At 40.7% G+C, this 26827-nt stretch overlaps 3 protein-coding genes across 10 annotated transcripts in view; 2 read left to right on the forward strand and 1 right to left on the reverse strand.

The window, feature by feature from the left end:
• LOC111265977 (type 2 phosphatidylinositol 4,5-bisphosphate 4-phosphatase) overlaps positions 1-4423 on the forward strand; it is a 7189-nt gene extending 2766 nt beyond the window's left edge. For both annotated transcript variants that reach the window (XM_022843080.2, XM_022843069.1), the window contains exons 2-6: positions 1470-1710; positions 1990-2099; positions 2726-2867; positions 3354-3543; positions 3685-4423. In XM_022843080.2, the coding sequence (XP_022698815.1) occupies positions 1470-1710; positions 1990-2099; positions 2726-2867; positions 3354-3543; positions 3685-3779 (778 nt within the window). In that variant the 3' untranslated portion in view covers positions 3780-4423. The remainder of the gene's footprint in view (positions 1-1469; positions 1711-1989; positions 2100-2725; positions 2868-3353; positions 3544-3684) is intronic.
• Positions 4409-12504, reverse strand: LOC111265933 (uncharacterized). 7 transcript variants are annotated; one of them, XM_022842982.2, is made up of 6 exons: positions 12096-12446; positions 11354-11611; positions 8939-9432; positions 8380-8493; positions 7378-8208; positions 4409-6812 (listed from the first exon to the last, which is right to left on the reverse strand). In XM_022842982.2, exons 3-6 carry the CDS (start codon positions 9428-9430, stop codon positions 6579-6581), a joined length of 1671 nt encoding a protein of 556 aa, XP_022698717.1. In that variant the 5' UTR covers positions 9431-9432; positions 11354-11611; positions 12096-12446; the 3' UTR covers positions 4409-6578. The 7 variants fall into 7 exon arrangements, 6 of the variants coding, with proteins under 6 accessions (XP_022698717.1, XP_022698704.1, XP_022698725.1 ...); XR_002683782.2 differs by lacking the exon at positions 11354-11611 and adding an exon at positions 7095-7215 and having other exon boundaries at positions 6721-6812; positions 12096-12504; XM_022842969.2 differs by lacking the exon at positions 11354-11611 and having other exon boundaries at positions 12096-12449.
• Positions 12505-12736: 232 nt separating this feature from the next.
• The window catches only part of LOC111266056 (terminal uridylyltransferase 4), a 19236-nt gene continuing 5145 nt past the window's right edge, over positions 12737-26827 (forward strand). Inside the window, exons 1-8 of the mRNA XM_086970738.1 lie at positions 12737-15571; positions 19644-19704; positions 20188-21860; positions 22029-22143; positions 22280-22522; positions 22892-23918; positions 24268-24498; positions 24990-25381. Of these exons, the coding sequence (XP_086826864.1) occupies positions 19654-19704; positions 20188-21860; positions 22029-22143; positions 22280-22522; positions 22892-23918; positions 24268-24498; positions 24990-25381 (3732 nt within the window). The 5' untranslated portion in view covers positions 12737-15571; positions 19644-19653. The remainder of the gene's footprint in view (positions 15572-19643; positions 19705-20187; positions 21861-22028; positions 22144-22279; positions 22523-22891; positions 23919-24267; positions 24499-24989; positions 25382-26827) is intronic.

Genomic DNA, 26827 nt, shown 5'->3' on the forward strand with positions numbered 1-26827 from the left:
ATATATAACCTATGTATATTATCGCCAAACTTGTAAAGCAAGGGTTGTAAAAATCTATAGGTGAGCATAGCATTTTTCGGCGGATAATAACATTCGTTTCTTGATATACATGTGTGTGATAATCAATTATACTCAAGTATTGGCCGTTGAATTGATAGTCAGATAATGTTCTTCATTAGCAAAACGGAGTGCATCAAAAGTGTTGTATATTTTTGTACCTGGGAGGCGTTTATACTATATAGTTCATCCTAAGAAATCCCTGTTTTTAAATAATGATGTCTCCCGTCGGCTAGTGAATGTTGGATGTTATCTTTCTTGATAACAAAATTGAAACAAGTAAGTCAATGAACAAACCCATACATAGATGTAATTCGATGCTCTTCATCAGTTTGCAGCCCTTCTATGCAACACTATTTGCCAGTTCGATTGACTGCGCAATTGTGGAACAAGGGATTGTAGCGTAACTTTCTCGAATCGACAAATACAAGGCTGTTGTCGCCAGTAACGGATCTGCTGACCATACATTCAGAGAGAACAGAATCGGTGTATGAATTATTTTCAATGAAAGACAGAATGAAAACCTGCAGTTACGCTATGTATTACGATATGCTCGTTTGAAATCACTATTCTGGCTCAAAACAGATTACATGGTATTAGATTTTACAAAACTTCTAAAAACTAAACGTATGCTTTACAATAGAAACTGTCCAGATCTATTTGCAAGAGGTGAAGCCCCTTAGTTTTTTCCTTTTTATTAGAGTGTCTCAAGATCAAATAAATGCTAATCAAGTACGAAGTTCTAGAACACGCAAAGAAGGCGCGCTTCGGTACGATACCGGACGTGAAAGTCGAAACATAGAAGGGAGTCTATCAGCACCTAAGATGCCTTGAATTCTATGAAGTTTGCTTCCCATTGTATCATTCGTCGTTGTTAAACATCGAATAGAAGCCTCAGACATTCAAAAAGTATCTGAACTTAATCGAGCAGAGCTGATTTTAGAACTGCAGAGAAAACCTAAGCGTATACATTAGCTAGATTGTTGAGGTGTTGACATAGCATTATGCGTATGCTTCCACGCTAAGTCATTACAAGACTACAATTTATCTACGGAACTATGCTATGAAATTATCTTACGCTGTTATCCTCTGGGTGCAACTGAGCAAAGTTTTTCAACTACAGATCTGCACATTGGTCATGGCATAATATAGTAAAGAACATTGCTCTTTCCTTACATTGACGCCCTATTCCTGAAAATAAAAATATCAATTCAACTTTCAATTACAGATATCACCAATAATAACTATGATTAAGAATAAAGGTGACAAAAGTCGATGAAAAACGATTTTGAAAAAATTAATATTTCGTCAATACCCTGCAGTATTTATGAGATTATCATTAACTAATAATAAAAAGAAAGGAGACTTCGTATCGTCATGGAACTGTCCTATTTGAATTTTTTCCGTTTTAGGCGAATGGAGGAATGGAAACCACTGCTAGGGGCGGAGTCGTCCCTCAATCCCCTAGTTTTTGATGCACCGCCTATGGCAGCTCCTCCATCCTACAGCGAAATCCAGCAGGAAATAGCCGGAATGGGTATTCCCGACCCTACGTCAGATATCATTATGTGTGAAGTTTGCAACTACCCTATTAATCGATCCGGAGCGGAGCGCAAAAAAGTAATTATGTGTCCGCGTTGCCAAGAAGCCACTGTAAGTATGCATATCACTAGCTGCTGCATCACAGTTCGAATAATAGCAATAATAATAATAATATACATGGACTTTGTATGTAAGCAGAAATTAGTGCAAAGATTAATTGTAATATTTATGTGCCGTAGTATATAAAATTGGCCTGGGCATGTTCGCTCATTTGTACAGACGATATTGATAAGCTCTGCATTTTTTTTACTTTGCTGGCTTAGACAGCTTGTCGCAGTTTGACAGGCCATGTATCATCATCATTATTTACTGTTATTTAAAAATTTCCAGGCATTAGGTGAGCCTGAGAAGGGAAAACGGTATCTCCGCTGTCCAGACTGTAAATGTCTGCTCATCGTGCGGACTAATTGCAAGCAAACCATTTGTCCGAGAGAAAACTGGTATGAAAACTATTAGAATACTGATATTTTTCAATTCTCTTCTGCTTTTGTTGTCGTGTGTGTGATGTTAATCATTAAGCAGATCAAGCAATATCGACTTTTCAGAATGTTACATACCCAGAGGCGTGCATAATAAAGTATTCGTTGGACCGAGGTTTCGAGGATTTCACAGGTTTTAAAAAACAGAGATAGAAGTAACTAAGATCAATGGATTCCTGTTATATGTAGTTGATTATCAAACGTATCATCTAATTTAATTAGCAAGAGACGACATTTCATCTCAAGATAGTTTCTTGCCATTTTCAGTCAGTACGCCCGAGTGTTGTCGCACAATAAGATCTTGAATACACGCGTCTAAATCAAAATTTAAATATATGCAATGCCAACATTTTGTCTTACGTGCCAAAATAGTTTCTCCTTCTAACAGTTTTTTCCTAACCGTTTGAACTGTCGTAAACAGGTTCGTGAATTCGACGTTTAGTAGTTGTTTCACCACCGGGTGCGCCGCAAGGAGAATTAAAATAATTAAATACCTGTTATTTACTATAGCCATTCTAGCTCGAGGCAAGAGTACTCGGTCAGAAAGGAATAGCTTTTCATCAACTCTATTTCGTTACAATTTTCAGTAAACTTGAAATTGATGTTAAAACTGGAAAGCCTGCTCGAGACAGAACTTCAGCATCGGCATTTAATACGCCCACACAAAGAAATAATCAAGAACCACAGTACCGCATCGTGTGTGGATACTGCCACGGCGCGTTTGTGCAGGTAAACTGATGGACAGGCGGAACGCTTCATCTAGTTCGCGAAGGTCTTATAAAATTCTGCCAGCAGAATAGCAATAATAATTTTTCGAACTGTGTAAACAGCTATTCATTTGATGAAAAGATAACATACTCTTTTTTTTTGTAAGCGCAAATTTGAATAGTTGCGAAGTCGACCTATTCAATCAACGATTTCAGCTAAGTGACACACGTGTATAACTAACCACAGTGATGTGACATAAATAATACGTAATTAGCTTTTTTGTAACTGTTGGTTGCAGTGATAAATTTATGGTCGATTCATAGATAGACTCGATCAAGAATTCGAACATTTACGATTGTAGTGTCTCCAATATAAAATAAAGCTTTTTTTATTCAAATACAAAAACTGTATGCTTACGAAAATCAGCTACCGTATAGCAATTTACCAAATGATGTTACTGTTTACTTGTTCTTCTATGTCTTTATGCCTACTATGTGCTTTTTATAGAGTGTATTGCCTGCAAAAAGGCTTCAGTGTCCCCTCTGCCGAAAAAAGTCTCATATCGGAGAAGGATCGGGGCATCGTTCAGCGGCCTGTTATACTGGGCTGGGTTTAGCATGCATCGTCATATGTATAGCTTTTATGGCCACAACAATGGGGTTGCGGCATAATGCAGGCTATTGGTATATGTATACGAGTAAGTCATTATTTCTTCTATTTAATTTTTTCATAGCAATAACGCATAGCATAAATATGACAACTAGAGAATTGCACTCCAGAGATAATTTAAAAAACTTTTTTTCTCAACGGCTTTTCGTTGCCTTTGTCTTTATTTTAGTTCTGTTACTTGCAGCTACTGGATTAATCGTGGTGGGCCTATGGAATCTATGTATGAGGCATAGTACTCTGCAAATAACAAATTTTGCAGTGTGATATTATCACAGGAAATGTGGAACACCGAAAAAGAAAAAAGAATAACTTCACTATGAATTTCAAATGATATTGTACGATATTCGCTCCTCTGTATCGTACCACGTACATTAACCTTAAGCTGTATTGTGTCTAGTAACTTAGTGGAATCTAACTGGTAACATGTAGGTTTTGCTTACAATCGGCAGCCGTATGTAACGAATAATGTTAGGAGCAATCTAACAGTGCTAGACAAAGGCTTTGTGGTACATTTGTGAAAATATAAGACGTAAATATAATAATCAGGAAAGGAGGAAAGGAGCATAAAGCTTGCACAACAGCGTGATAATGTAATAAAAACAATTATTTTTGCGTTTAACGCAAACGAACGGGCAAGTGCAAAAGAAATAATGGTGTTAATTTGTGTGGCTTTATTAACGCAAATGCGGCAAAAAGCAAACGGTGTAATCGGCCAGGTTGAAGCAGAAGGAAAAATATTTATTGACCAAAACACGTTGCTTGTTGTTTGTTTTGAATTTAAAAATTATGATGCGGCAACAGAGCATGGTTACACGGTTCACACATATTCATATGAGAAATTATTTATTTTCGCGATGCACTCCTATTTATTGCAAATGAAGGGTCCTATCACATAAAGTAGCAGTTTATATTCTTGTGTATTTATTTATTCACCGTACATAAATTTCAGCTAAGATAGTCCGACTACTGACGTAGTATAGAGTATCTTGCATAGCTTAAAAAGAGAAATACTTATTATAAATTATTTGTAGATCTCGACGAAGCTTTTATGTACTCACTTTACCGTCATATATATTACGTTGCTAGCAGCATCTTTACAATAATTTGTATTTTTGTATATTGTATATTGTAAGGATGTTACTGTTATGCTTTATCCGTTTGTTTTCTGTGAACATACTGTGACATATTCGTAACGGGTTGCTTTAACTTCGTTTTTTACCAACCCCTATTCATATCTGTGGATTCCTCTGTCCATTCCAATATATACACGTAGTTATATAGTTTAAGCAAAACCTCTATTACTGTGTTCGTTACAAGTAAATTTGGAATCGTATGCTTTTCACTATAAGTCCTCTGACTAATCAATGCGGATTAAATGTATGTACAAAAAGTTTTGAATGGAAGTTTAGCAGGCAACTAAATATTGCACGTGGACTTATGATATCGTTTGCATTATCTCCAACACTTAGTTGAATAACTTAGTTGAAGCCTCCATGTAACAATGTTTTCTAACGTAGCGTTTAATCGAATCTAATCAATGAATTTCTCGTTGAGCTTGTTCTGAAGATAAGTATACATACAGACAGGTGACATATTTGATGGATTTTGACCGCCAACTGCTTGTAGTTATGCATGGGATTGACCGATTTACTTGGTTACGGGGAGGTTTAGATTTGAATTAAACCAACATTAAGATTGGAGATAAAAATAGTCAACTTAGGTCATACACAGCTTAAAACCATCAAGTTCCATAAATATACTTATAGGAGTTCGCTAGTTTCGCTTTTAAGTTAATAATATCATGTATACTAATGTTAGAAAAGGCAAAACGTGTAACCTAAAACTATATAGAGTAGTCAGTATAATGTACTTTAAAAGCTAATTTGAGTGAAGTGTTTTTGTTCGGAAGGAAAACTAACTTGCGAAAATTATAGGTTAAGATATAGGCTGTCGCAAAATTAGGTAACCCCAAAAAGGACGAGGGGTCCCGAAAGGTCGTTGTATACACAGCGGAATTTTGTTGGAAACTCTGCCAAAAAAAATAAAACAACTGAGTCCACTTTTTAAAAAAAAAATTACAATAGAGAAAATTAGTACAATAGAGAGAAGATTAGAGAACGCTTGATGGTGTAAGCACGTGTTGGTTACTGGGAGATACAGACACTCTGTGAACCTAAAGCTGACGCACCAAAATGCATTTCGCTCTTCTCAACAAAATTGCTAACATCTTATGTATTTCGGTTATGACAAGAAAAGGATCCTGAAAAAACGATGTTTCAGACCTTAGGTTTAAATTGAAGCAATCATTCTCACTCAACTTTACAAACGTAACCTTATCCGTTGTACAAGTTATTCAGAAATATACGCTTCGAATTTGCTCCCTACAAATTACAGGTATATTGGAAACTTATTTAAAAGCCCCTTGAAACACTCATTATGTCGCGTTTCACTCCCTCACTCGCAGCGGTCAGGTATAAAACAGCAGCGCTTTTACAAAAATTAGTGGCATCTTTATAATGATCCGACAAAGACAAAGGTTGCTAAGGGCATATGTGACGCGCCCGTCGGAAGCAAACTTTGTTCCTAAACACGTTCCAATATATGTGACTACCATTTCTACAGCAGGAAAAGATCATCTGCATACATTTTACAGAAAAAAGCGATGAGGAGATAGTAGTTGTCCTTAACTGTTCGACTTTTCAGTAGTGTGTGTACGTGTACTATCCAGTATTTATAGGACAGGCGAATGTCTACACGTAAGCTTCCATATTCGTACGGGAAATAACAAAAATACACATACATTCATCTAGCAATCACTCGTAAGTATCCAGAGACGAGGTAGACATTCACCTGTATGCACTCGATCATTTAATATTTCGTTAGAATCTAGTCTCTACTTGCTTCCGCGTGCGGCTCTTTTTTACTAAACTACGTCTAGTAGACTCGCATTCCCTGTACGCAGGTTCTTTAACGTAGCTTCACATTAAATTTACATCGGCAGCGTAGAAAATAATTTCCCGCGGAAGAATGAGATATACGGTAAAGTCTGACTGCACGTTCTTGCTATAGTGGCAGACGTACAACAGACACACTGACATGTTTTAACTCGTATTTGGTCCAGTACTTCAACTCATGTTGAGGAACGGCTGGCATTTGTAGCGGTAGACGAATCATGTTGATTTCGTCTTCTTTTTTGATTTTTTTCTCAACCGTACTGTTTATGGGTTTACAGTTGTTTGCCGTAGCTGGTTTTGAAGAAGGTTTTGTCTTTGAAACAAGTGCGGACTTCGGACGGACCTATAAAAAATGCAACAGAAAAATAGCTTTTTATCTACAAATGTTTAACTAGGCCAAATGTACCCAATGGACTATCTGCAAAGCCGGTCTTTCTATTTATATATGTTCAATATGGCGACAAAACATGATGCAAACGACATGGATAAGGTCCATACATTAGAAAAAATCAAAACTTTTCCACAGACTGCAGCGCTGTGAAACTTCATTGCCGTTATAAGCGCGGTGGAGAGACGCGTACAGCTGGTGATTTGCTGGCTATTACAGGCCACCAAGTTTACGTACCCATTCCGTCTCGATATACCCGTATAGAAAGTCGGATGAAGAACAAAAGTATCAATCATGCAGCATTCAATCTTGTTTTGCAGTTTTTCGTCTAATACTCCATAATGCCTGTAATTGACGTCTTTTACGAACAATAATCGGATTATTTGCTACAGGCATAAACACGTGCCTTCCTGTGACCATATGTACGTCTATTCGCATGCAGAAAGCCTCTCAACAAATAAGCAAGAAATAAATCAACCATGGTGTAAACTACCCTAACTAGTAAACAACCCCAATTTACCTGGAGTATATCAACGAGGCGAACATGGGCCTGTCTTGTGAGACCTGTAGCTGGCGTCTGTGTCTTTTCTGCTTTTGGCGTTGATTGTGGCTTCCGAGAAGCCCTGCAGCTCTTTAGCAACGATACGTTGTTACGCGTACCAGAGTTGAAAACACCGTTGTTTTTCACTAATGTGTCATTTTTATCTTTTTGCGCTCCTGTTACGGTTTGACCTGATCGATTTTGAGTGCGTTGGGTTTCATTGCGCTCCCTGATGAACGGAATTGTCCGCTGCAGACTATGTTTCGAAAAATCTTCACCGTTCGATTCCGACGCTAAGCGTAAATCCTGAGTCTGACCTGTTCTATGCACTACACCGCTATTCGCCACCGCATCTGGTAACGGTGGTTTGTGGTCGGTTTTTCTACGGATTGGCAACAGCGGGCCAGTTACAGAAAACGTTTTACTTGCTCTTGAAGGCTTGTTCTGGTTTTCTTGGACCTCTTGCAGTTGTTCATGTCGTTCTGGCTTTACTAGCTGTTTCTTATCCGGGGCAGTGGCGTTTGCTTGTCTCGAGCAGCGCATAGCCTTCCTAATTTGTTTTGTCCTCCGCTGAGCTGTCGGCATTTCCTTGTCGTCTCCACTAATGTCGCGCGTTTGTGAGAACAGCAATTTCATTCGTCGACAAGACTGAATTCTAGTGGCATTCAAGTCTTTTCCGTTAACACTAGTTGTTATCAATTCCGAGGTATCAACGGATTCTTCCTTTACTTTCGCTTTCCTCCATCCGACTTCGGCCCTTTTTCTGCTTTGGAGATCACGACGTTGGGGTACCAGAGACGACTTTTTACTCTAAATAAAAACAGAAATGTTTATGAAATTCAAGTTAATTAAAGATGAGCCAGAATAATGAGCTTTCAAAAGGTGACTCCGTTTACTTAGAGGCGCCTTTGTTTATGGTGAAGATAATGCTCCAACGTGTTCTGTGAAGGATGTGTGCAAGGGATGAGATATAGAGCTCACCGTAGATTCTTCGAGTCGAACTAGAACAACCCTTGCCTCGTTGCGCCCATTCAATTTTGAGTCGTTACGAAATTCACCCAAAAGATCCGCTTCCGCAAAGTCCTTTAAAACGACCTGCAAAGAGTAAGCGGATTAGGAAAAGCCGGCTAAGGCCACGTTTATTTTTTGCTTGTTCGTGAAAATGAAGAGATGTTATTTGCTACAAATGTATGCCGAAATAAATAAGCATCCTGCGTAGTTTATAAACAATTTGCGTACTATTACAATAGAATCAAAAGCGAATACAACAAAGCGAGAAAGCCAGCGCTCTGTCAACGAGTAATTGCGAGGATGTAGCAAATACGATAATTTTCTATTTTATGGAAGTCTTGATTTCTACAAAGAAATTTTGAAACACAAGGGAACAACAATTTACAGGTAATAGTTAGCTTGGCCAAGTAGAAATACCAATAATGTGCAAAGAGACAAAAAAACTTTTCCTATACCTTGTAGTGGTACGGTTCATGAACATTTTAAGACGTTCTATGTCATCCATGTACTTCATAAGCGACTTGTTTACCTGAGACGCTCCGCATGGGACACCATCTCCATTCAGTTGAATGTCGTTAGTTGAACTGGCTCTATGCTCATACCCAATCAAGGTGTAATGCTTGTCGAAATTTAAGCGCGATTTTTTAAGTTCCGGTGGTCGGATCGGTGACAGTACTTGTAAGCCACTTGCAGTGCACAAAGCCACTTCACTGCTTTGCCGCCGACGGTGTTTCAAAATAGCGCCTGTTGGCGTTGAAGAGGCCTTCGGTGGAAAATTTGGAATTTTACCAAACTTCGGCGGAGTACGCAACAAAGAGGCTGCTTGATTTTGTAGTTCCGCTCCTAAGTCAGCATTTAACGGACCGTTTCGTTTTGATGAGTACCATGTCAGTCTCGATGGATAGGAAAACAACAAATTGCAGGTGGTAACAGAAGCCAAGGGTGAAGTGGGTGTAATGGTACCTTTAGTATTATGTTGCATGCGTGCACCGACCAGGCTCCCGTTACGATATTTCGCCATTACTGTATAAAGTACCGCAAAGCAATTGATCTATGTTACGTTATGTATGATTATAGCCAGATTAAACGTATGCTTGAAATCTCCTCAAATATACCGCATTAAAACAATGACATCCGTTCAGGTGACTACACGTTCACACATACGACCTAATTAATTTTTAAAAATAAAATCCATATAAACTAGTAATCATGGAACGTGTTCATCAGTTCATCATACATAGAACTCTACAAACAAAGATAATTAAAAAAACCTATTGAAGCTATACGCAATCAGATTTGCACAAAGCCACCCCTTGGGTAGCAGGTATATGCGATACGCTTATTTATGGGCATGTATCGACGAAAAAAGTGATAACTTGAGTTTATTTCATATTTCAGCATAGAAAAATGAAAAAAACTATACGTAAACTTACAACTAAATTAAAGGTCAAACAGATTACACCACGCATAGCTAAATTCATATTTATGAAAGATTTTCAATAGCGGAAAAGAAGAAGTGCGCTGACGGAAACATGCAAAACGATCCGTTAGAGATTCGCGCAAGCAAGATTTAATTTATCAGCAAATTCCTCTTAATACAAGCTATATAATTAGTTAATGTCTTGTGTGATGAAGGCCAATCGGAAACGTCCCATTATTGCACGTACTATTATAAGCCACTGAAACTGCAATAAAACTTCGGACGATTATATGCACGTAATTCTATTCATGTATTGCGGCACAAAATCGGATCGGTTACAGTTAATGCAATTATCTATACAAATACGTTCAAAATTTGGGAGGACCCATTAGATAAGGTGGTGATCACGCGACTTACGCCTATAATTCCAAAAAATTATTTTAATTTTCTGACATTTAATTACATGTATATAGAGTACGACGTCGGTTTTACATACGCTGACTGAAGATGCTTTTTTAAGTTGATTGATATAAATGCTTTTTTGCAATGGCATACCCAGTACGCAATATCAGCTAGAATTTGTTTAGATATGTACTTCTTATATTGTTGCATTTGATATTTATCCGGGTAATAATTCAGCAAAAACTATAAAAAGCGTTTATTGAAGCAGAAAGATATGAACACTTGCCTTTAGACATGATGTGTTGAAATCACTAAAGCGTCTTAAATTCGACAAGTGCCTGTATCTATCACCGTGGACATCACGAAATCGTCTAATTTGAGCCCGAATAAAAATAATTTTCTTCACTGCTTTCTACAAACAAACGATTCTTCTATCCCAATATAAGCCATTAACACAGAACATAGTGTTATTGATGATTGTAGTGATCATACTCGAAGTTTTAACAAAACTGGTAACCGTAGCTACAAAATTTTGTAACTGCGATAAAGTATTAGTACATTCGATACTGAACAAATTAAAATAATTCAATTGTATACTATTACCTTTGCCATTTCGAACCTCCTCTGCCGCACACAAATAATGCCGGTAAATATCAAACACGTATGCATCTGGTTTTATGGCCTCATGACTCGTTCAATCTATTATTCATATTAACTGACCAAATCATCCAAGCTTTGAAACTCAAACATGACGTCAATAACCACACAAGTACGATCTACTGCATCTCTAGAGTGATACAATTACAGTACCGGCACAAAATATCCCTGAGTAGTAATCTATAACGCATTTGGTCACCACGTAAAATCTCACCATGACATCATATATCGACTGTCATTATAGACTTTTCGTACTATCACATGAGCATTGGGGACTGTGATCACAGTGGACGGTTGTCGTACCTTGAAGCAATTTTAATATAATAAGTATTACTATTATAATAGAGAAAGTCAAATATAATACTAGCCCTTATCATGCTTGTTGTATTGCTAGCTTCTTAAGTAAACTAATTTTACAATTAGGTTTCATCGGCTTCTACGAACCACTATTAATCATCAACTTACTAACTCCATGGACTCCTTACAAGCCGTTTCCTTGCACTTGAACTAATAGTACTTCTCCAATTTTCCTATTCGGGCTAAGAATAGTAACATGGTTGCAGTTTCGTAGAAAGCGTTAGCGAAATTGCTACAACACACAGGCAGACGTCTTTACATCAACAAACAAACTATTTCACAGGATTTAAATCTCTCGAAATGAGTTCTTTCGTCCTTACTTCGCAGAGTCTCTCACACACCGTCATCGCATCGTTGGTCGGCGCTCTTTTTGTCAGTGTTCGAGTTCCGGCAATGGCAGTAGCGATATTATTGTATTAGTATACTGTAGCGTCCACTTTCGAGGCGATTGCCGGAACCAGACCAAGAATGAACGACTACCTACCAATGGCGTTTAATATTGTCGGGTAGAACAGACAAGTTAATTTTGGTTTACCGCAGTCATCTCAGAAAAGCATCTACCGTAAAAGCGCCATACAGTTGATACGGCAGTCGTTACCACCGCATTGGGATTCACTTGCGCATCACACACATCAAGCAGCAGCTGACGATCAAGTAATAAGCGATGCGTCAATCTGTCAGCTTTTTTTTTCTGTTGACGTTGCTAGTAGCTGCCGTTGCTGCTGCAGCAGCTATTAAACAAGTTCTCAACAGCAGCACAGCATCAGATTCAAACCGTTTTTACTTTTGCTCTATCGTTAATTAATCTCAAAACATATTCATCTTAAATCCCCTCACTAATGGAACTTACCCATTCACATTCTATGTCTTTGCGCTATGTCTGTCAATTTGGTCAAAACAACCCCATCCAACATTTTGCTGTCGAAAGAACAAAGTTGTTAAAGAATTTTGGGCGTGGAAGAGCAACCCAATACACTTGAAGAGAGAAAATCTTTGCCGCTAACTTTTAACGTTGCCGTTTGCCTGCTCAAATGACCACCGTTACGGTTAACGGGTGGCTCGCTTCTTCAGTAGGTTTGTTCTCTCAATGCGAGTGGGCACATTACGCTACAGATCTATGGTAGAAGAGAGCCAGGCCGCAACGAAGCGTCTGACGTTACCTACTGCTCTTGGCTCTCCACATATCACAAATAACTGACGGCCACAAGCAAAATATAACGACAATAGAAACGCTGTGCCAGGGGCACTGCAGAGTTCAATGTCCAATGGTCAAAACGACAAACGGGTAGACAGCGTCCTGCTTCAGCAACGACTAGCGACTTCCGACAATAAAGAGGAGTGTTCCGTCAATTTAGCGAGACGTTCACTATATCTGTAATATAGAAACTTCGTCCTTGAGATAGTGCGAGGTAGCATGTTTTCCATGTGTGTAGCTACAGGAAAGCAAACCTCTTGCGTAACTACAGCAAAATAAAACAGCTTATCGACTCCTTCTGTCAATTTAGATCTGCATTCTATGGACGTTGGCTATCGGACGTAGTCGTATAATGCTTAGCATATGATGGCTGCTACCGAATATGGTATGGAGAAACTATCTGTGGCATTGGGAATAGTCATTTTGAAGTGCTTCTTCTGTCTGTAAAAATAGGCACAAATTAGTTGTTTTTTGAAAAGTTCGGTGAAACGTTTCGATGATTAAAGAAAATGGCCTACGGAAACACCAAGCGAATCCGCATAGATATGTTAAAATGTATTTATTTGAAAACTTCGTATTTAGTTGCGTTCAGGTGAGCGCGCTAACTAAGCCGACATGTACGATTGCAGTAGAAGACGCTCCCGACATCAACTGAATCCAGCAGGATAAGTTCCTCAGTTCAAGTTGTTTCGTTTGAAGCTATGACGGAATAAAGATAGGGCTGAGGTCTGCAGGATATTGTCGGGCCGTTTACAAACATTTACGTCATTCAAGGAAAATCAACACTTAGCCTTAAGCGCCTGCATTTTGGCCTAAGGATAAGAGTTTAGTACGTTAGAGTCATTTCAAAATAGACGAATAATATAGCAATAAAGTCTGGTGTGCACAATGCGTTGGACTTTAAGCTTTTAGCGATGGGCCAACGACACAAGGCAGCACGATGTGTAGCGATTGCCAGAAATCCCAGGTGCCTACGTCTAATGATCACTTGCATTGAAGTAAAATGGCTTTTCATTAACGCCATTTCTAGATAACGACTGGTATGAAAAAAAACACGCAAAGATTTGATTTGGGCGTTGCACAGTGAGCTAGAAATTTTCACATCATCCAAGGTACGCTGTTGTCAAAGGTCGTTTATCAGTAACCCTCCTCTGTAAACGTAACGTAATTTGTCAACATCGTGTAGATACGCGCTTATGCGGGAGCACTGTTACAGTAGAAAATAATTTGGGGGGCGGGGGAGGAAGAAGTTGATAAAAAAAATTAATGCAATTTGATTAAGGCATTTATTATGTAATAGGTAGTCTGCTGAAAGAGACCAGCTGTTATTCTGTCACTTTGAAGCTCGAATGGCTTCGCTGTAAACAAACACTTCTATTTTTCTATAATACCATATTGCTTTGGCTGTGAGTAGCGTACTTGCCCTTTTTGTTAGAGAAAGTGGAAGTCGATTTTTCTCTTGAAGTTTCGCTTCGTTTAAAATAAACTTATTCGTTTAGCATTTGAACAATGGATATCGATTATTATTATAGTAAATTCTATTGATAGATGCTGCTTTTATCATGTTCATATCTGATATCTTATGCACCACGTTTCGAGATGTTTAAGTGTATAGTTAACACAAAATGCCTGTCATAGGCCGATATGGCGTTATGAGGCTAGTTAGAGGGTTTGCAAAATTGGCGCTTTTTAGGTTTCGATTGTAATCGGTGTAATCGATTTGAAGCTCTTTACGGAGTTTTGTGTATAATAATAATTTTTATAGATATGCAAGCTTCATTGAAATTTGAATACGCACTTCAGTTCAGTCAGCCAATCAGAGGAGCCTATCATAACATGATAATTGTCATTTCGTGACAATAATTCTGCATAATACGCATAGCAAGTCATTGTGCTTACTTGCTTGTTGAATCTGGTTGAATTTGGAAGAACGACTTATCGATACAGCAGCTCAATGTTTCCGGAACTTGTACGGTTGTCTTGAGGTGCTGAGGATAGTGATACCCTATTAACATTAGTCTAATAGTTATCTAGAGAAGCAGTGGCATGCTGTTCATTGATAATTTTTTCTCGCGGTAGTTTTTCCTGTATATTTCTTATGCCACTGTAAACCTTCGAGGACCATGTCGGTCATCTCTGATCCTGCGAAATGTTTCAAGGCTAAGCGCTCAGAGAACATTCCAGCTTTTTCCCCACCAAAAATTGTGTTCTTTGCATGGGTTTGAATTTAAATTAACTTTGCTTTCCAGAATACGAAGCAGGTGGGTGGATAGATCCGAGCAAACATTTTTCGGGGTCGCAACATCTAGATGTTCTCAGGCAAAGAATTTACGACTAATATTATACCAGCTAAATCAAACGATCATTCAGAGTCGTTTTCATTTTGATTATATTTTTTTATGCAATAAGTAAGTAGCTATTACTAATTAGTTTATTAATCATAGCAATTTATAAGAGTAAGTTGCTCTTCAGACGTCGCTGCCTATATCTCAAGCTCATTTTCCGTACGGTTGGCAACAATCTCCGAATAGAAATTTCGTGCACTCGAATCGACTGTTTCGCGTTGAGAACGACAGTTGTTCGAAATTACTGACTGCACGTTAAGAGAACACGTCGAGTACTATGTCGAATATTTTCGTTTTCGCGCCGCAGAATTTACTGCCATTTATTTTTTGTCTGAACAGAAGTATATTACATATCGCAAAAAAGAATGATTCGCCTGTCCATTATAGCCGCCCTCGAGCCGAATGTTAGCACGGATTAGCATTGCATAAATATAATAACTAATAGCCAGATTTTACGATCAACTACCGTTGCCTTCCATTGAGCCCTCATGATCATTTTACCGTCGTTTTCACGACTCTAAGCTGTCGTCTTCTCAATTTGAATTTGGGCGCGACGCGACTCGCGGTCTTCATCCGGTTTCGAATTAGCTGACGAAGCTTCTGCGGCAGATAGCTGCTAGCTAAAGTACTGGTGCTGTGAGTAGTGCCTTGAAGGAGGCTGCCGCTCCGTGCGTCGTCCATAGTTTGTTGTTCGGTCGCTATATTTGTGCTGCTACCTATTCTGTCCACCGCTGCTAGCAACAAGACAATAGCAATCTTCTAATTTGCATCAGCATTTTATCAAAGGTTAGTAGACTACGTCAGCTGCAGTGGCATTCAGTCTTTGACGATCTGGAAGGCTGGCGTAGTGTGCGTGGACAATTTTGCGCTCCTTGTGATATCCTAATTATCGAACGTCGTTTGGTCAGCGGGCTCGTTGGCCAGTGTGTCAACGCGGATCAATTGTCCGATAGGAGTCGAAAGAAGATCTTGTAAAAAATGGCTCTTGCTGTTAAGTTCGATTACGCAAGATTCCACCAAATTTCTTGATAAAATTGATGAGTGCAACAACTGATACCATGATCAGTAGCAGTTCAGCAGCAGAACCCACTCCTGTGGCTATATTAGTGTTTCTCTCGAAAGAGCACTGGTTGGTGTTTCGTGAGTCCAGCCAGCCACAGTTAGCGTGTGGCGTTAGTATCGGACCGGGCCGTGGTGACTAGTGCTGTCCAATGACAGCGGGACCGTTTTATCGCTCAAAAGGGCCTCCCTGTGTGTGTATGTATGTGTATGTGTGTTATTTAAGGGAGGAAAGTGGTTCGGCACGAGTCTCGGGCCCGTCTTCTGTTTTAAACGAACACGTCGGAAACCAGATGCGAAGCGGCCGTGCTTGGAACATGCTGCGGTTTGCTATTTTGGCGGTCGAACAACACCAACAACGATGATGACGACATCGAGACTCGTGTCGCCCATTAGTTCGAGATTAAACCATCGAGTCTAGCCGATATTAATAGACTGTGGTCAACGGCGCACGTAGCGTTTGCAGGAAAAAGCGGTAGTTCACATAAACCATCTCGACCTGATAGTAGTAGACAGTGGAGTGGCAGAAAGAGTTGAACTGTTTTCCTCTGTTAAACAAATATCGTTGTACCAGTTGAGCCAGTCAGATCTGAGCACTGTTGTCTCTAATGATGTAACTGAACCAACTGCATGCGCGGAGCTGTCATATCGGTAATGATATGAAGCGCTGATTAATAACTACCTCATCTTCCTGCGTACACGAAAGACAAGGAGAGAGGTATCTATGAAAGAGACCGAATGTATGTATACGGCATCTTTTTGTAGAGTGGGTATTCAATCTGTGGTCACTGTGCAATATCGGTTGGTCGGTTAAAATACTTGTTTTTCTGTTGTTATGATTGTATTATCAAGATTTTATTATTATTGATGTTGTCGCTATAATTATTATCTGAATTAAATGAAAATCGATGGTAGGTCCCGCAAGAATGATTTGCCGTGGGTTACAGCTGCCAGTGAAAAGCACACATGACTGTGAACTTTTTGACGATAGATGATCTGCACCTATCTGCAAAACTGCGATATTAACGCGAGGTAGAATTTGCGCGGGGCACTGCGTTCCTAGCGGTGCATGACATTCGAGGGCGTCTCCAAAGTAAAACGACTGATTTATTGCGCACTGAAAAACTGGTCCATCGTCATTGTTGCGGTGATTCGCCAAGCGGGTGACTATGTTTCAGAGGAAGGCGTTTTTTATGATACATATATATACACACATTATATATAGAGGGAGCAGATTTGAAGAAAGAATATATGAACACCGAAAAAGGTGCCCTGAAGACCTCACACAAACACGACAAGGTAACTCTTGGCGCCATTTCTACTTCTCTCGCAATTTTGTCTTATCTATGCAAACCGTCATTACGGGTTACTCCCACGCTCTTACATTGATAAACTCAATCGCAGTACCGTTATCAGTCGCTCAGCTTCTAGCAGTTGATATCGCATCGTATCTGCTACAAGATTAAAATGGTTAGAAATAGACGAGGATTATCATCGATATTGGGGAGGCTAACGGGAAATTTGATGCACGAGTCCGTGGTGTTGTGAGCAGAGTCGTACGAGATGCAGAATCAAATATCCTATTATATAGGAGGAGAAAGACGTCAGCTGTGTTGTTCGATATATGGTAGACCCAAATTAAATATACGGCACGGTGACTTCGGGCGGTTCATGTAAGTAGTTCATTTAATGGGCACTTGACTTGCTGTTCGTCCGTGCCAACATCGACGCGCAGTAATGTTCGATGCGACGCAATTTACTATGTGTTGGACAGTGATATTTAGTTTTAATGCAAGGGTTCTGTTATACGAGACGTGCTGAGCCTACTTCAATATGTTGTTCCATAGTACACAATGGTCATTGGATTGTAATTGTTATTTTAATAACAGTAATAATTATTACTTGCAAATTGTAGAATTTATTTCATTTGTTCTTCGTACGATGTAAGGTGTGCATTTGCTAGTCTTTTATATATCATCTTCAGAAAATGAAATTCACTTTTTACACGGACAATGGTCTCTTTCGTTTAGAGCACATCGATGGCAGAAATGTTATCGTTGTGAGTTGGTTACCTTTTTTTTAAAGTCACTTACGAAATTGGTACAGCTATGCTTTTAGTCATAGTTGTTTGAAAAAAAAAAAGTAAATTAGAAGCTCGCGTGCCATACAGTTTTTGTATTGGATGTTATAATTCTGTCTACCAATCTCATACAGAATAGGTCTAGCTAATCGAAGCGAAAAACACAGGTTTTCACGATGAAGTCCCTATGAGCATAGTTTTATTATTTTGTTGATTGACCATATCAAGAGTTGTAACGGAACTTTCGACAAAATGCAAGTGACGACGAAACGAAATAGTGGAGGACTTTCCGTTGATGCTATTTACTAATGCATTTAACAATTCGATGACTGGTACAACGTATTACTACTGTGTAAACTTTGTGTCTCGAAGGGTAGATATTTAGGAGGGTTTTCACTTATTCCTCGTGACCACGACATTTCTATAATTTCGTTGGAATAGATGCCGTTTCGGAAAACGTAAACATTTGAAGCAGGTAAACCTCGTATCGTCCACTGATCTGATCTGATGACGATGAAGCTTCCTGTTGGAAATACATATAGAGAACAGAAACCACACATGTGCGTCCATAATGTATGTAGGCAAAACAAGTCTGACCCTTGCGACTTCATGCTGGTAACGTCAGATAGCAATAGAAGATCAACTCAGTACTTAGGCGGAAATAAAATGCACCCGAGAACCATATATATATGTTAAAAAATAGTTGAGCTGCTCGTTCTATGCGTATACTTCTAAGGAAATTGGATTGGAGTTCGGGCTAGCTATTACACAGGCAATCCGGAAAGTTCTGCGTGATTTTGATGATGATTTGTGAATCTTGCGTTGGATCAACAAGTTCCTAACAACGCAACTGTAGCTTTATTCCATAATTACCATAATCGATAGCTTAATATTTAAATGCTTAGCGGCACGCGTCCATAGGCACCAGCATGAAAGTAAACACGAGACGAATAAATACGCCTGAAGAAGGAAAGGTTACAATGATGATTCTCCAGTCTTGCGATGAGGCTAGCCAATTTTGATAATGATCTTCGCCATGCAAACGTATTTGCCCGTTCCTCTAAACGAAAAAACAAAAAACAATTGTTAAAAAAAAGCTACGGCCAGCTGAACTTTGTTGCGGAATTCTAACAGCGTGACATTTGCGGCACGATTTTTGCCCCAATAACATGAATCTATGTATATATAAGCTATGTCATGCGAATTATCTTGGTTGCGCTACTTTGGGGTCTTCGAACCGACACAGAGTGGTATTCTGAGATAAATGCGGATGTTCATCAAAACGACAATGGACCAAGCTGAGCCAATCAAGCTCAAGAACGAAGTTTTTGCTTGTCATGTAAGCACGGCTTGATTGAAAAATGACCCTATTAGTTTCAATAGATTTTTTGTACGTTGTTTTGCACTGTAACTTTTCATCACACTAATTGCAATGAACGGCAACATAACGAAAAATGTGTTGAAAAAACACACAATATTGTTTTGTTTGGAAATCCCACATAGTTGTTATGAAGAGAGTATACGCAACAGAAGAAAGCAGCAAATTTGTTAAATACATTGGCATTAGCATTCAATCGTTGTTAGAATCGAATTCTTCAGACTACAACACAATTTTTATTTTATGAAAAACTATGCTGTAGTCTGAAAACTGTTTTTTCTGTCCATTTTTGAACTCTTAATCATCTATCTGTTCTCCATTCTCTGAACTTGTATTTTCAGAGCATGTATTATGGATTCGCCAGGCAGACACCACGACAAAGGCCATCGGCCGTATCACAACGTAAGTCCATTTGAAAATAAAATGCAAACCTAAAATCCACTTGCTTCGTATAGGTGAAAGATATTCAAAATTACCAATTTTCGATGAAGTATGATATGTAAAAATCTAGCAATCTTTTTGATCGCAAGGGTAATAGAAAATAATACACAAGAAGAAAAATAACAGAAGCGCGTGTGAACTCCAACCAATGGCAAAGATTATAATTCGGCTTAAAAGTAAAAAACTTATACGTATTTAGCTCATGAATCCCGCTCCGACATTTTGAGCCATACCTTTGGCACGGTCCAAAACACACTATCAAAAGAAGAGCACAGTATCCGATCTTTCGCTCTCATCATACTATTGGTAGCTTCAATGTGGAATATTGCTTCTTAGTATAATGTAGATATTCCCTGACATTTCACTTAGTGAGCTTTATTGTTTCATGTTGTTTGGCTGTTGCTAGCTGTTATTGTCAATAATGGTGTGTACGAATTTTTTCAGAGTCCACGTGGTCTCCAATCAATGAGAACACCTGAAAGAGGGCCGCGCATTGGGTTGCAAGGCACCGGTTCTCAGAACTCGTACGACATTTTTGGGCTTCATGGGGGCGGATCCCGACCTGTTTCAGGGCCCTATTCGCCCCATACGCGGCATCAACCATCACAGGGACCGCATGGTTCAATCGGACCGGTGGACCATAGCCCGGGTCCAAGCAAAAGGTCAATTCGGCCTCCACCTCAGCGCGATAGTTTTCGTGATCACCAACACCGCACTCGAGATGAGACTGACGCCCTCCTTAACGAACATCGGATTGTGAATCTCGATCGACCCTCGCCAATGTTTCCCAATGCCAAATGGTTTTGCAGGCTGTGCCATCAGCACTTCAATCAGGTCAATACGGGAGTGGAGCACACTTCAACCAGCGTCCATAAGAAGAAAAAAGCCGCTCTGGATCTTCGCAAAGTCGTCTTGGCTCTCCCGCGCAAACCTGAACCCCGGCACGCGACTGCTCTTGATACGGAACTTCGACGGGTTTTCGGCAAATATAGAATGACGGCAGAGAACCTGGACAAGCGAAGAGAGCTAGTTGCCGAGCTTGATAAGTACTTAACAGAAAGCATGCAAAACTCGCGATTACAGAATATCGTCGACAAACGGTGGCTAAAACTCAAACTGAATCTGCAAGGCAGCTCACTGAATGGTATGGGCTTAGCAACGTCGGACGTGAATGTTGATCTCCACTTACCCAAGGCGGCACCTACAGATGTTCAAGCAAAAGTGTTTTTCGAAATCCTACATTTACTTGAGCGATGGTCGAGCTTGCAGAAGGTGGAACCACACTTTAATCAAAAAGTACCTAAGATTAAGGGTGTACATTGCGCCACAAACTTGGCTCTCGAACTAGGTTTGGGAGGAACGCCGGCTCTAAAAACTAATCGGCTTCTTTCCGATTACGCGTCGTTAGATGAGCGAGTCCTACCGTTGGCAGTGTGCCTGCGATATTGGGCAAGCAAATGTCGGCTCGACGATCCCATGTTTGGAACATTGCCTCCACACTCATTCCCGATTATGACGATCTATTACTTACAGCAGTGTTCCCCACCGGTTCTACCCTGTATACACGACGCACTTGTAACAGCATCCGCAGCAGCAGCGGCCGTCTCAAAGGCTGCAACAGCGGCTGCTGTTACAGCCAACAACAACAACAGCAGCAGCAGCAACAGCAACAGCAATAACAACAGCAGCAGTAACAGCAATAGCAACAACATGTCTTCCACCACAAGCACACAAAATCCCGTTCCGATACCTAGCGTTCCCGTGTTCACCGAAGCCGATGGTAGCGGGGGCGTCTCGAGCGATCAGGGCGAAGAGGACGAAAACGACTATGTAACGCCTACGAAATTAGCCGATTGGAAATCGGAGAACACTGCCAGTTTAGCCGAATTATGGGTCGGCATGCTTCGCTTCTATTCGGCAGAATTCAAAATGAGAAAAGTGTGCGTTTCGCTTCTTACCCGAAAGAAAGTTCTGCTTACAGCGCGACGCTGGCCCTCGCGCTATATTGGCATCGAGGACCCGTTTTGTAGAAAGAAGTCGTTATCGCGCAGCATGATCAACGACCAGATTATGACGTACTTCCTTATGTGCCTTCGCTCATCCGCCCTATACTTTAAGTAAGTACCTGGTATAGCTGATCTACGTTCGTTTATATTTCTAAACAAGTGGTACCCATATACAGTACAGGCAGTCATCGGCGAAACTGGCTTTGCCGTGACAGGGCGAAGTTTTTTGTTATTGTACCAGTGCATCTAAGTCAAGGGAATCATTCTTCCGCGTTACAGTGTTCCTCGAACAAGCAGTCTGGCAACTGTTTACGACCCCGTGTCGACGTTGAATATTGGAATAGTTGAGGACCCCGACGGTGATGACATTGAGGATGGTCTCGCAGCTGACGAGGTTCGTACTGGGAGAGACGGAGCGATGTAACAACCCGTGTATATACTTGTTATATCCCTTTATAGTGCAGCTCATTGACCCAGAGCTTATATAAGCAAAATGCTTTGGACACATTAGTGATACTATTGTGTTTTAGGAGGCTGACGAAGATGATGATGACCAAGAAAAGGACAACGCAGGGCAGGAGTCAGCAGCCTCTACCAGCGGGTCCGGTGCCGCGACTGTCGATGTTGAAGATAAGGATAGCAAAGAGGGGGCTCCTCTCGAGAACCTCGCCGGCTGGGACCAACAACTACCACAGTCCATTATCGAAAGCATCGCTAACTGCGATCGTCTGAATTATTGTATGGAGAGCGTTAACACTCTCACTGGCGGCATGGTAAGCCAGCACAACAGTGCAGTATCAACAAGCAAGTGATCTAGCAGGTGAATTGTCGCAGAAATTATCACACGAAAAAACTGCTTCCAACAAACACGTTGTTAAAAGACTAACAAAATAAGAATTGTTTGACGCATGACTCAATTCGTTACCAACCATATGATAAACAATTCTCGGTTAAACAGTTCCAGTCGTTCATTTTCTCTTCTCGTCAACATTAGGCATTGTGAGCGCTTTTGAATGAATAGGCGGTAGGTCAATTTCGCATAGAGAAAAATAGATGTTATCGTTAGTTTGTTTAGTAAATGTGTATCGTGCCTAATAAGATATCCTATGTATATACGTGTTTCTATTTTGTTCGATTTTTAGACGTTACCCAAAGCTTGTATAGTATGTCGACAACCTGGCCATCGTGGCGACACATGCACGGAAACACAATTGCCCCGTCCAATGAACGCCTCACCAAAGGCATTCGAGGACGCCGATGGCTTACACACGGCTTTGTGCAAATATATACATGTAAATTTCCGGCCGGCGGTATCCGAACTCGAGCTTGAGAAACGGGTTGAAACGGTGAAAGCGATCGAAGAGTTTATCCAGAAAACCATACCTGAATCCTATTTAACGTTATTTGGCTCTTCGCGAAACGGTTTTTCGCTCGAGAAAGCTGATCTCGATATCTGTCTAAAGTATCGCGGTAAGGAAGGTATTGACGAACAAATGGACGTAAGAGATATCATATTTCGGGTTGCTACGATTTTGGACAATCATCCACAAATCAGCGATGTGCAACCAATCGCATCGGCGAAGGTGCCGATAGTCAAATTTCATCACGACGCTTTTGGCGTCGATGGCGACATCTCTCTGTACAATGTACTGGCCGAACATAACACTGCCATGCTGCATGCTTATAGCTGCATCGATGAACGGGTAGTACCGTTAGGAGCGGCCTTGAAGCAGTTGGTTAAGCTGTGTGACATGGGAGACGCGTCACGAGGCAGCTTGAGCAGTTATGCCTATGTCATCATGTTGATTCATTATCTCCAGCAAGAGGGCATTGTGCCCGTGTTGCAGAAACTCCCACCAATCGGCCACCCAAAGGGTAAACCGCTTCCGACTCGAATGGTCGATGGGTGGAATGCGTACTATTTTGACGACATGGAACGACTCGATGAGGTTTGGCCTTCACGCGGCCAGAACAAGAAGGCAATTGGACAGCTCTGGTTGGGCCTGATAGATTACTACTCGACTAAGTTCAAATTTGATTTAAACGTTGTCTGCATCCGTCAGATGGAGCCACTAAGTCGACTGGAAAAAATGTGGACGAGTAAAGAAATTAACATTGAGGATCCTTTTGAGCTTGATCATAATCTCGGAACCGGCGTCTCTAGCAAAAGTAAGTGTTAAAATTAAGAAATTTGTACTTAAATCAGCTATGGTCATGATGTAACGACATAGTACCGACAATTTATGCAAATGGCTGTTGATTACAGCGCCGAAAGAATGAGCAAAATATATTTGTTTCTGTTTTTGTATTTACGTACGGTAGCGTGCGGTTTTTATGACACTGTACACTGATATGTTATATTTGAAACAAACCAAATAATACTGATAGCATGTCATTTTTCTTGTTAATAAAATACGCCAGTTCTTTTGTGAATCTCACCAGAATTTTGTATACGTGGAACCGACACATTGCTTATAAAGTTGTATTGGTATATCTGAAATTGGTTGACTGTCGTTAGTGTCCAAATATATCCAGTCAGCATTGATTACATCGCGCAACTGGTTCCTCACTTCACCCGGTCGGCCACTTTCGACGACTGAAGGAGATCTTGTGGATCTTTATCGTCACTTCATGAATCCCCGTGAGCTGACAGTTGGTAGACCTCCAAAAGATCGCGGTTGCAAACGTTGCGGCAAGATCGGTCACTGGATTAAGGATTGCCCAATTAAAGCCAATGGCGAATCAAATGGTGAGTTTTCGTGTGACTATAATAGGTTCGAGGTTTGTTATCTTATTCGAAGGGACGAGATGAGCACCTTATTTATTTCTGCGTTTAACGAGAATCCGAAAGAAAAGTAAGGAATTAGAGTAAAGCAAGGCGTTAAAAACCAAAAAGAAAATATTGTTTGTATTGATCTAAAGAAGAAACACAAGGTAAGCTCAGTGAGACCTATTCCTTGTTAGACACATAATGGAAGCAAATCTTTGATATTAGAGCCAAAAAGACAGTTTTATAATTTTCTCTACATAAAAAAAATGACTGGGAACGCCAATGAAGAAAACAAATAGATTTTGGCGAACAGCGGATCCTTTCGCAAAGGTCATCTCCAGTGAACACAACGACAGATGGCAGGGTGGACCCCTTCAAAGTGATCAGATGATCAAAGTAAGGAAGTGTAATTTTATAAAAGAAATGTTGGGCTTCTACTAGACGTTGATTGTGCGTCATTTGGTTTTCAGGCGAAAGAAGACCAGACCGGCGGATGTGTCATCACTGCGGCGAGATCGGCCATCTCATTAAAGACTGCGGAAAGCGGTTGCAGCAAATCCGCCAACAGCGAAACGCCATCCTCCCGCCGCTATCGATGCGAAATCAACACGACATGCCAAGATATAGCGTCCCTCGCAGCGTCGATATCCGTAATGAGGAGAGGCACATGCACAGGGAAAGTGGATCACCTGAGAGGTTAGCACCTGGCCGCCGCCATCATTATCACCAGCAGCAGGCGCCGCCAACGCCGTACGCACACGATAGTGCCATTACAGCAGTCGCAGCAGCAGCTGGAGTTACCAGGATATCACCACGGTGTCTGACGACGACCACCACGGTCGATGGACAAGGATTCGACACAGTAAGTGCGGGAACAAGTGGGGCCGCAGGATCTTCTACCCAGGGCAACAGGAAACCGAACAGGAAAGGGGACCAACGCGAAGGTGGCAACAACCCAAACAGCGGCAACAATGCCAATTTCGACAACGACAAAGATACTAACTCAGCCACCATCTTGAACAAGAAGAACAATAGAAAGAAAAATGCCAGCAAAAAACGCAGAACACGCAGCTTGAGCAATGGCGGTGATGATTATGATGATGATCATGATGGTTGCGTTGTTGCCGAATACCATTATGTTAACGATGAGAGTCTAGTGACCGCCGAGAAGGCGATCGCCACATGCGTGGGTCAAACATGTGACAGGGATCGTTCGGCTGAGGAAGATAGTAAAACCAAACAAAATTCAAGGTTGTCATCTGGTAAACTTGAAATATTAGAATGTGTTTATGAGCGTGATGTTCTTGTTGATAATGGTAACAACAGCTCTGAGGAAGTATTGCGGGTAACAGGTTCTGATGTGGCGCAAAGAGAACAGCAAAATGGGGAAGCGCTAGGGCATACTAAAAAAACAGGGAATGCAAAAATCAATAAAAAGCGTAATAAGAAGGGATCAGAAGCTATAGTAAATTCTGAAGCTGCCGGCTCTGATAGGAATTCGGGAAAGGCTTCAGGTACAGTAGCCAGTGAGGGCGCCCAGAGACCAAAGAAAGTGAAGCTTTCATCGTTCAAAGAGCATTCGAAATCTAAGCAAGCACGTAATCGAAAAGCCAAACAGAAGATCGCTTTACAGAAAGCTGCAAAGAACGCAGCTGACAGCAATGATAATCATGGCTCTGGTGCCCCTAAAACATTTTTAGGAAAATATGCCTCTGATGGGTGAATGAAGTGATCGGAATATCCAAGTTAACAGTTTTAAGTTTTAAAGGGAAGTTATCTCAGATACACAGTCGCGAACGGCAAGCCAAATATGAATGGGTCTACGGTAGGAGTTTTAGTTCGTTATGACATCGAGCCGCAGCCTGCTAAGTGGGGGCTATTTTCAGGGATCCGGAGGAGGCAGAGCCATTGTGGAAGGTTTGCTGGAACCAAGTACACAGCACCTGCCACGGACGCGAGTACGCGCTAAAGACAAGCGACACCTCCCGGAAGACTATTGTCATTCCAACCGTCAATTTATTAGAGATGACACATTTGATGAATGCGACTCGGCGCTTGCCACTACTTGCGCAGCCAACAGCGGGTCGCCGCCTCTCAAAGCAGCAAAGAAGTAAACGGCCGTTTTGTTTTGAAATTTCGATGTCTTAACGGGTAGAAAACCAGCGTAGGAAATTCGGAAAGGGCATAAAATATGAAAATAGTTAATGTAGAGAACCCGATTGGTGGATTGTGGACCAACTGACTCGCTCTGTGCGATGCTCCACATTGGCAGACCGTCACTAAACTTGACACACACACCCACAATATA

The sequence above is a fragment of the Varroa jacobsoni genome, unplaced genomic scaffold, assembly GCF_002532875.2.
Source record: "Varroa jacobsoni isolate VJ856 unplaced genomic scaffold, vjacob_1.0 scaffold_111, whole genome shotgun sequence".
NCBI classification, from domain to species: domain Eukaryota; kingdom Metazoa; phylum Arthropoda; class Arachnida; order Mesostigmata; family Varroidae; genus Varroa; species Varroa jacobsoni.

Coding starts and splice junctions, on each gene's coding strand:
- LOC111265933 (XM_022842969.2), bottom strand. Junction 8,494..8,938: donor TCCCATGCGGAGCGTCTCAG/GTAAACAAGTCG, acceptor TACTCTTTGCAG/GTCGTTTTAAAGGACTTTGC. Junction 6,813..7,377: donor GCCTCGTTGATATACTCCAG/GTAAATTGGGGT, acceptor CATTTTTTATAG/GTCCGTCCGAAGTCCGCACT.